At 45.4% G+C, this 10,579-nt stretch overlaps 1 protein-coding gene across 3 annotated transcripts in view; it reads right to left on the minus strand.

Moving 5' to 3' along the window:
- LOC123500366 (52 kDa repressor of the inhibitor of the protein kinase-like) overlaps nt 1-10,361 on the minus strand; it is a 31,752-nt gene extending 21,391 nt beyond the window's left edge. For 2 of the 3 annotated variants that reach the window (XM_045249085.1, XM_045249084.1), the window contains exons 1-2: nt 8,738-9,720; nt 4,658-4,741 (exon numbers count right to left, since the gene is read on the minus strand). In XM_045249085.1, the coding sequence (XP_045105020.1) occupies nt 4,658-4,741; nt 8,738-8,740 (87 nt within the window). In that variant the 5' untranslated portion in view covers nt 8,741-9,720. Of the gene's footprint in view, nt 1-4,657; nt 4,742-8,737; nt 9,721-10,302 lie in introns of those variants that run through there. The other variant, XM_045249083.1, reaches the window with a different exon arrangement.
- Nucleotides 10,362-10,579: the final 218 nt, after the last annotated feature.

The following is a 10,579-nucleotide window of genomic DNA, read 5'->3' on the forward strand; positions in this document are numbered from 1 at the left end:
ACAAGAAATGAGCATGAGGCTTTGTTGGAAGATACAATAAATGAGATGGAAAGGATTGTATCACAAGACAAGGATGTATTAGTCATTGGAGATTTTAATTGCAAAGAAATCAATTGGGAGGAAGGAACTTTTCAGGGAGGAGAGAATTCATGGAGCAATAAACTGATGAATTGGGCTGTTGACAATCTAATGACACAATGGGTTGACTGTGAAACTAGAATAAGTGGGAAGGTTAAACCATCCAGATTGGACTTGTTGTTCACCAGTGACGAAGAGATCATAGAAAAAATGAATTATGAATGCCCATTAGGAAAAAGCGATCACATACTAGTTGAAATAAGTCTGAGTATAGAAATATTAAAAATAGATGAGGGGCACAAAATAGAAAGATATAGATATAACAAAGCAATTTTTGAAGAAATAAGGAGATACTTTGAGGGTGTGAGCTGGAAATGTTTTGAAGATGAAAAAGATTTGCAGAAGAAATGGAACAAGTTTATCAAGATATATAATACTGCAGTGGAGAAGTATGTACCGAAGGGAAGAGTAAACTGTCAAAAAAGGGAAGGAGTGGTACAATGCTATATGTGAAAAGGCTAGACAGTGCAAGACAAATGCATGGAATAGATGGAGAAGTCCATCAGTGTACTAGATAAAGGAATGAATGACTGAGAGTACTGGTTAACTCTTGCATTAGAGAGGTGGACAGATTAGAGGTGAGAGAAGGAAGAAAGAGTAGTGGTGGGAGGATAGAGGAGGAGGGGAGGCATGCAGTTACCTAGAACTGAAGAGCAGTTGGCATGAAAATAGCTGTAGAAGACAGCAAGAGATGCAACACTGTGGTGAGAGAGAGAGAGAGAGAGAGAGAGAGAGAGAGAGAGAGAGAGAGAGAGAGAGAGAGAGAGAGAGAGAGAGAGAGAGAGAGAGACTGCATAGTCAGTAAGTTAGAGGAGAGAAGTTGATAGGATGAAAAACTTTTCATTCCAGCCTGTCTAAAAGAGCAGAAGCAGCTCAGTGCAGGAGAAGGGGTTGGTAAGAGTGCAGATCGCTGAGTTGCTAGGGAAGAGGTTAACAAACAGAGCAGTGTGCCTCTTCTTGATATTTACCATCTAACCTAACCTAACCTACCAGGGCGCTGCATCCCCCTGGAACCACCCCAAGCATGTTAACCTAACCTGGATCCCCTCAGGGATGCTAACCAGTCTTAACTAAACTTGGATTAACACTGTATCAAAAAATAGATATAAAAAAAATAATAAAAAAATCAAATAAAAGTAATGGTGCCTACCGTTGAAGGGGCTATTATGTCACGTTACTGGCCTAGGATCTGATTTAGGGAGTCTTTAGGGGAAGTGGTCGTGTCTAGGGACGTTTACCTGCTCACACTCGTAGGCTACATTTCTCAGCAAAACCCGGCACTGTAAGCGTCACCAGACCACAATTGTCTTGCTAACCATTCCATCCCTTGTCTTACTAGTAAATCAGCGCGTGTCATCTCTGCCACCCAAAAACACCACGTTGCCAAAAATGTCCACACTTGCTGGGGAAGAAGGCAACATTTCAAACACTAAGCATTTGCTATCCAAACTCAGACACACACACACACACGCCCGGCAGCTCAGTGGTTAGAGCGCTGGCTTCACATGCCAGAGGACCAGGGTTTGATGGAGATATTTGGGTGTGTCTCCTTTCACGTGTAGGCCCTGTTCACCTAGCAGTGAGTAGGTATGGGATGTAAATCGAGGAGTTGTGACCTTGTTGTCCCGATGTGTGGTGTGTGCTTGGTCTCAGGCCTATCCCAAGATCGGAAATAATGAGCTCTGAGCTCGTTCGTCCGAGGGTAACGCCTGGCTGTCTCGTCAGAGACTGTAGCAGATCAAACAGTGAAACACGCACACACACACACACACACACACACACACACACACACACACACACACACACACACACAGAACTGAGTATAGAAAAGAAATAGAAGAAATATACAGACTTTGTAAATACAGTGAGGGGACTAAAAGACCACTAAAAGTTAAAATGAGATCACAAGTAAGGGTGGAAGTAATCTTAGTGAGGACTGGAAAGCTACCTGGTAAGACAGAATATAACAACATTTGGATGAGGAGAGATATGAACTAGGAAGAAAGGGACAAAGAGAGAGAAGACTGAGAAGTGAAGCTATGGAAAAAAAACGAGAGAAGGACAGAGAGTGAGATGAAGAAATCCAACTGGAGAGTGCTGGAGATGAGGCTGAGGAAATGGTATATTTGGGAAGGGGAAGGAAAGCATTAGGAGTCATGTATACAAACATAGATGGGTTTACATCAGGAAGGTTGGAAGTGAGAGATGATACATTGGAAAGAGGACCAGACGTGGTAGGTATAACAGAAACAAAGTTAAGTGAAGACGACCAAGTGAATCTTAAAGAGCAGGGATATAATGTTTGGAGGAGAGACAGAAGGGGACAAGCAGGAGGAGTATTGGTAATGACTGGAGAGGATATATTTGTGGAGGTGGTACAGTACGGAGATGGAATGGCAGAGGTTTTAAGCCTAACAATTAGGACCAGTGGGAGGGAAAGGAGGAGTATCATAGTAACATATGTGCCACCCAAGACTAATACTATCCAAACCCAACACTACAATCCTCTAGCCAGGGACGGGGGGCGGGGCGTCTCCGCCTGCCCAGTACTCACAACCCATCTAAGGTTACTAATGAAACCCAACAGTATAACCCCTCTCTCTCTCTCCTTTTCATTTTTTTTGAAGATAAAAGCTGGTCAAGGGAATAAAAACAATAGAGAAAAAATGCCGTCCACTTGCCAGTTGGTTAAACACGCTACAAATTGTTAAAAAAAAAAAAAAAAAAAAAAAAAAAAACAGTGCAAGCTTGACACATTATGAGGGTGATTGGTTGTTTTGTTTGAACATGAATGCAGTAGCCAATAAAAAGGTGGAATTTATTGAGCCAATCCTAGTGTGGTATTTCAAGGTGTGGCGGGAGAAGCGGTTCAATTTGAACTATTTGAATCAGTGTTAGGAAGATGTCACCGTGTGTTGGGTGTAGCGTGCACTACTTCCTTGCTATTCAACACTTTTTTGAAAAAGACAAAAAAGTGTACAGTTCCTAAGGGAGCACAGTGTTTTCCTAGTGCGGTGGTGTGCCCCAAGTGCCACAAACCCTGCACACTCAGAGATAAGACTTGGAGGTGCATGGCCACTTCTTACATTCCAATAAGGTAATGACTTCCTGCGCATAGCTTAGCCATTGCAATGAGGTTAGGATGGGTTGGTTTGGGTTAGGTTGGGTTAGGTTAGATGAGGTTAGGTTAGGTTAGGTTAGTGCATATTCATTGGAAACATGAAAAAATATACTCATCTAAAAAAAAAAAAAAAAAAAAAAAAAAAAACTTCATTTTACCGCAAACTCTTGTTTCCAAATAGATGCGAGAGAAAGGGGTGGTATAAAAAAAAAAAAAAAAAAAATACAGCCAAAACAACGTGCATATTCATTGAAAACAAGTCAAAATCTAACATAAAAGAAAAAAAAAAATGGGTTTGTTTAAGAGCAAAATCATATTTCCATAAGAGCCACAGGGGGAAGGATAAAAAATAAATAAAATAAAATAAATAAATAAAGCTTTGCGAGGGAAACAGTGCACATTCATTCCAAACAGGTCAAAATCCACTAGAAAAAACAAAACATTTCATCGAGAAGTGAGCTGTTCGTGTTATTGTAAAAATGTACCTGTTCTAGGAGGTAATAATGTTTGGTGTGGTGAATAACTCTTGGAGGGGGTCCTGGGGGGAGCAGCCCCAACAAACAAGCCGAGTCAACCTTGCATTACCTGTAGCTACAGGCTCAAATGGTGAACACTCACTCACATATCTCTGTTCTTTACCTTTGTCTCACCGCTCTCTCTCCTCCCAAGCCTCCTCTGGTCACCTCTCTCCCTTCTCCCTCCGTCAGCAGGCCGGCACAAGGAAGGGCCCACGAGAACACTTGCTAATTGTGAGGCGGAGCGCCACGAGTTTCGCTGTGCCTCATGTCACACACTCTGGGCCTCTGCCTGGGGCAGGCAGCATACGCTTACCTACATTAGCATATGTCTTCCCAGCCTCCTCTGTCCCCGCCTTGAAAACCTCGGCCTCTCTTTCCTGACTTTTCCTCAGGTTCCTCACCTCTTCCCTCAAGGACCTATTTTCCCTCTCCACCGCACCAAGACTCTCCATTAGCGTCTTGATCTCGCTGTCTAGCCTGTGTTGTTCCTTCACCAGTCTTTCTCTCCTCCCGCATCCTCCTCACCGTCTCCGCATATTTTTTCGCCTGGGCGATGCACCTAGTGCACACCCAAGGCATCTCCTCTTCCTTCTGTAGTTCCCTATACAGCCCAACTCCCACCTTTTCGCATTGGGCATGTAGCCACATATGGCACAGGTGGCATTGCAGGCCATTATCCCTGTCCTCCACCTCCTGGCTACATACCCCACACAGAACCTCACTACTTTGCTCCGCACATCTCCCACCTTTCTCCTCAGCATTAACCTTGCCAGTGAAGTTGCACACCTTGCAAGTCTTTTTCCTGACAGACCTCATTCTAGCAACAAAACAAATAAGTAAATGGTACAAAATAACAAAGGGGGACGGACAACACACTCACCCTGCTTGAGCTTGAGCTTGAGTTGGGAGTCACCCAGCACTTGCTGTCGGTGTAACCTTTGGATCGGCGTTCTCCCATACACACCTGGAAATGGAAGAACGGGGCAGGAAGTTTGAAGCATTAAAGCTTTCCCTCCCTCCCCCCTCCCTCATCATTCATCACATTCACACCTGTTCCCCATCCCCATCCCTGTCCCTGAGAGGTCCCTGCCTTTCAATCATTCTCATACATTCCCTCCAGGCACTCTCTAAGAAATCTTTCACACCCTCAATCACCCGACCATTTACCTGTCTCTCAACACACAGCCCCACCAGGTACTCCATCCATTCCCTAGCATTCCTCTCTCTCATCTCACTACATGCTTCTACTCCTATCTCTTCTGTCACTACACCTAACATCCTGTCTCTTGCACACCCATATCCCTCACACTCCAGCATCAAATGTTCTACTGTCTCATCCACACCCGTCTCACATACCTCACACACCTTGCTTCCTCCATTCTTCCACCTATACACTCTGCTGTTCACCTCCAGGGACTTGGTCTTGGCTCTGAACAGCAGTTCCCCCCCGCGGCTCCCATCATAAAAACTTTCACACCTAGGCCGGTCCTTTCTCCGATACCATTCTAGCGTTGTCTTCTCACTCATCCCCCTCCTCCACTCTGCTTTTCCTTTCTCTTCTACACGCCCATTGATTTCTCTCTTACTTGCATCTACACTTCCATGTCCTATGGCTCTTCTAACAAGCATTCCTATTTCACCCACCTAAATTTCTATATTAAACGACTCCTGTGCCCACTGTCCATACACGTTCCATTCGTACACCTTTTTTGCCCATTTACTCTCATCCATCCTCTGCAGTCTAACCCTATACCTCAACACTGCCTTAGCTAACCTTTCTCTAAATGTACTCCATCCCATATCTCCTCTGATCGCCTCCACTGCCACATACCTGTTGGCACCTAACGCTATCCTGCCTGTCATGTTCTGCAGCACCTCTAGCCTATTCAGGTCTTTCCTAGTCCACACTGTTGTTTCTAAACCATACATGATGCTGGGATAGCTACTCCCTTCCATAGTCCTCTAACTACCTCATACTTATTTGCCCTGCACCGTGCTACACTACCTAGCCTCCCCACCCATTGGTTAGTCCGTGCTATTCTTTCCTGCTTGGTCCTTTCACACCCTCTTTCATCCACCCAAATACCCAGATACTTGTACTCCTTTGTTCTTCCTATTTCCTCCCAACCCAGCATCCATGTCCTGTTCCTGTCTAACGCATCCCCATTTACTACTAATACTTTACTCTTCCTGCTGAATTTAACGTGAAAATCCCTTCCATACTCACTCTCAGCGTTCAGCATTTCCTGCAGCTCTGCATGGTGCTCACTAAGGACCACCACATCATCTGCATACAGGAGAATGCTCAGCACATCATTCTCCACTTTCACTCCTAATCCTGTTCGCCTCACTCGCTGCCATCTCCTCCACATATAGGCCAAATAGTAAAGGGGAAAGAACACAGCCTTGTCTCACTCCTCTCTCATTACTCACCCATCCAGTCACCAGATCCCCCATACTAAACACCGCTCTTGTATTCTCATACATACTCCTAATGATTCTCACTATCTTCTCACTCACCCCAACTTTTCTAATACCTTGCACAGCATTCTCCTATCTACTCTATCATAGGCCTTCTCTATGTCTAGAAAAGCTAAATACTTCTTCCTACCGTCCTTTCTCGCTCTCCCTATCACTTTATTTACTACATACATGTTATCCTCACCTGTTCTATCCTTCCTAAACCCATTCTGTTCCTCACCCATTACCCTATTTCTTTCTATCACTTCACTCAGTCTTTCATTCAACACGCCACAGAATATCTTACACACTGAATCACACACTGCTATTGGTCTATAGTTCCTAATTTCCTTCCTAGTCTTACTACCTCCTTTATGAATAAGTGTTACTCTACTTTCATTCCAGGTTGCTGGCACTCTTTCATCCCTCCAGATCCTTCCAAACAACTCATGCAGCCCCTCAATCACTTCTCGACCACCCTCTCTGTAAAATTCATTCAGAATCCCATCGATACCCGGAGCCTTACCTCTCTTTAGTTTCTTTACATACCTCTCAATCTCCTCCATACTGATCTCTTCATTCATTCCTTCCTCTATTTTCCTATCTAGGGTGATGTTTCCTAAGTTCCTAGCTGGTTCATTTACTCCTCCAATAGTTTTCCAGTACTCTTCTATCTCTCCAATCATTTCCTCCCTTTCCCAAATTCTCCTTCCATTCACTACTAACTCTTCTACATGGTCTACTTTACTACCTTCCTCTCCTCTTAAAAATTTATACCATTCCCTACCTCCTTCTTCACCCTTTCTCCTAAGTTCCTCAATAATTTTCCTCTCCTCATTCCCTCTGGCTCTCCTGATTAATGCCTTCACCTCTTGCTGCTTACTCCTATACTCATCCCACACTCTATCATACTCTATTCTCTCTACCTCACTGTTCTGTCTGTACCTTCTAAGGCTCCTACATCTCCTATTCAGTTGCCTTCTTTCCTTCCTCGCCCTGTCTATCTCATTGTTCCACCACCTCTTCCCTTTCCTTTCTCTCCCTTTACCTCTTGGTTCTGTCCTACCAATACTCTCCTCTGCGGCTATGGTTAATTTCCTAACTAGACTCCTATTACACTCATCCACTCCTCTCTCTGTCTGTGGCCCGTTCTCATCAGTCTTCCATTCCATCTTCTCTATCGCTTCTCTAAAACTATCCCAGTCTGCCTCTTTAACTTTCCACCTTCCCTTCCCCTGTGTAGTCACTTTTACCTTCTCCTTCACACACTCATACTCCAATACCATAACATTATGGTCACTCGCTACATCAATCTTTCTCTCCTCATCCACTCACATGCCTTTCACTCGTTCCCTCGCTTTGTCGTTAACCACCATGTAGTCAATAACAGATTCACTTTCCTTTCCACACCATGTCACTCTACCCTCTGCCATGGTCACATTCAAAATCTCAAGCTCATTCCTTTCCACAAAATCTAATAGCAATTGTCCATTCCCATTTACTTCCTCACCCAATACTCCTATATGACCATTCATGTCCCCCATCACAATTACTCTTTCATTCTTATTCTCTTGTACCAGCCTTTCAACAATCCTATATTTTCTTTCATTCTCAGCTCTCGCTTCTGCTCTTTCAACGGTCATGTAGCACACAATTAATATTATTTTCTCTCTGTCCCTACCTACCTTATACTCTAATCTCACTGCCATAACATCCTCACTCATCTCACACTCCCTTACGTCTATCTCCTCTATGTCCACGCCTGCATCTAATCTTACCATTACTCCAACCCCTCCCCCCTTCCTCTGCTGCTTACTCCTACCTTTACCTATCATTCTAAAACTCTCTGCCTCCAGTTCTACTCTCTCTCTTAGCTGGGTTTCAGTTACACAGACTACCTCTACATTCCAGACATTCATTTCCCTGCTGAGGTCTTCCATTTTTCCAACATCCCATCCTCTCACATTCACACATCCTATCCTCAGACACCCTTTCTCTCTCATCAGTCACTCCTTTCCACTCTCCCAAAGACACCCACACCACACCACCGTCTTGTTTCACCTGTTTCGCCGCCGCCCACACCACGGGATTATACAAAAAGTAAGTTGGTGTTGCGTGGCTGTCTTGGGATTACTTCTACATCTTCCAGACAAAACTACCGGTGTACTGCTGGACCGCTGGCTAGCTTTAGATGCAGAATGTAACTCCATAAAGACCTAGGTAACAGTGCCCATTCAGACGATGACCCAGGAATCGCTTGAACAAATCTTGGGTCATCGTCTGTATGGGTAGTGCTGGCTAGGTCTTCATGGAGTTAGGTTCTGCATCTAAAACTAGCCAGCTGTCCTGCAGTCCCCGAGCGGTCCAGCGGTACACCAGTAGTTTTGGTTGGAAGATATACTAGCCCCCAAGACTGCCAAGCCACACCAACATCTTAATTCACCCATTTCTCTGCCGCCCACGCCCTCACACGCCACCGACACCACGGCAAAGCACTTACCATGACAGCAGAAAGGTAATTTGGCACAGCTGATCGCCTCTCTTCTTCTTCGTGTTGAGGGCCGTGAAGATCTGCTGGATCCTATGAGCCCTGGAGGAGGCCCGTGATGTTATCACAGGCGTGACAGCTGATCAATCTTTTTGAGGAAGGCACAGGTGAGGCGGATGACAGTGGGTTGCCGTGACGGGTGAACGCCTGCTGCCGCCAGCAGGGTGGGCAGGTCGAATGTTGCCACGTCCAGGGCAAGGAGTCGGGAACGTAGCACAACACGGTGAGAGTGAAAGCGTGGGCAGTGGAGAAGGAAGTTTTCGATGGTTTCAGGTACAGTCCTGCACCATGGGCAGTATGGGTCAGGGGACAGATGCAGGCGATGCAGGTGAGCAGTGAGTCTGGTGAGGCCCAGGCGGAGACGGGTGAGGGCGACGTCTAGTGCACGGGACTGCTGTCGCATCCAGGGTTGTGGGGAGGAATTACACCTGTACTGGCCCAGAGAAGTGGTGAGGAGAGCAGTGTTGAGGGAGGTGTCCCAGGTGGAGTGACATTTTCTGGAGATAATGCGCTTGGCGGTGGCGAGAGGGAGAGGGAGCGGAGTGATGTTTACCTCCGACAAGCCCATCTTGGCCGCAGCATCGGCAACCTCGTTTCCTCGGATGCCTGAGTGGGATGGAACCCACTGTAGGGTTACCCCCCAACCCATAGTGGGAAGCTGTAGCAGCGTCCGCTGGATGGAGTGAACGAGGAAGGTGGATGAGGTTGGATGGCGGGATTGAAGGAGGTGCAGGGAGGAGAGGGAGTCAGTATAAATAACTGCTGAGCCTGTAGAGGAGAGTGTGGTGAGGTGGTTGAGGGCTTGCTGAAGGGCATAGAGTTCCGCTGTCAAGACATCGGTGTCTGGTGGGAGCCTCCACGTCGTGCAGGTAGAGGATGCAGGTAAATAGATGGCTGCAGCTGTGGAAGGGGGTGAAGGGGAGTGGGAGCCATCAGTATATATTCAGGTTCTGTCCAGCTGTAGAAAGAGGGTGGGAGCTAGGACACCAGCAGAACCATGAGTGGGAGGGAGGCCAGGAAGGTGCAGGTTGATCTTGTCTGATACAGGATAACCTAGATGGGGGGCCATGGTGGCCCTTTTTTATCCTATTATTTATGTTATGTTATGTTAGCTTAAAATACCTCCAAACACACAAAACTCACTAGAAACACCCAATATATACGGAAATAACAACCCCACACACCCAAAAGACCACTAACACACATCCCCCACCACTTATAACACTCAAAATAAACCCAAACCCCACTCAGAACACCAACTAACTCCTCAAAGTTCTCCCAAACCACACTCAAAACATGCTAATACTCACACACACCTCAATCCACTCTCTCAATATACGTAAAATATATCTAAAAGATCTAACACACACTGAAAACACACGAAATGAACCCCAAAACATACTTTTAACACTCCAAACAGCCTGCAACACTAATGAACAAGCTTAAAATACCCCAAATCTATCCCAAAACCAACAGTATGCATTATAAAGAACGTTAGGATTAAAAGGGACACTTACCTAAATATTACACCTTGGCTCCTTCTCCTATTCCACCTTTATTTCTCATTTTTTCTTCATTTTTCTCCATTGTTACTCCTTCCTCCTACTCCTTCCATCCACACGTCTGAGCCTAGAAACACATCAAAACACTAGATATTAGACAAAATATTCAGGAAACGGAGGGTGACTTAAGTATTATGGCTTTGGTGCTGCTGCTCTTCCTCCTCCCTTTCTCCTCTCTTCCTCTTTATCCTCCTTTATTTCAACTTTCTTCCTCTTTCTGCTACAATTATCT

This window comes from Portunus trituberculatus, unplaced genomic scaffold, assembly GCF_017591435.1.
Source record: "Portunus trituberculatus isolate SZX2019 unplaced genomic scaffold, ASM1759143v1 PGA_scaffold_205__4_contigs__length_1045770, whole genome shotgun sequence".
Classification (NCBI taxonomy): domain Eukaryota; kingdom Metazoa; phylum Arthropoda; class Malacostraca; order Decapoda; family Portunidae; genus Portunus; species Portunus trituberculatus.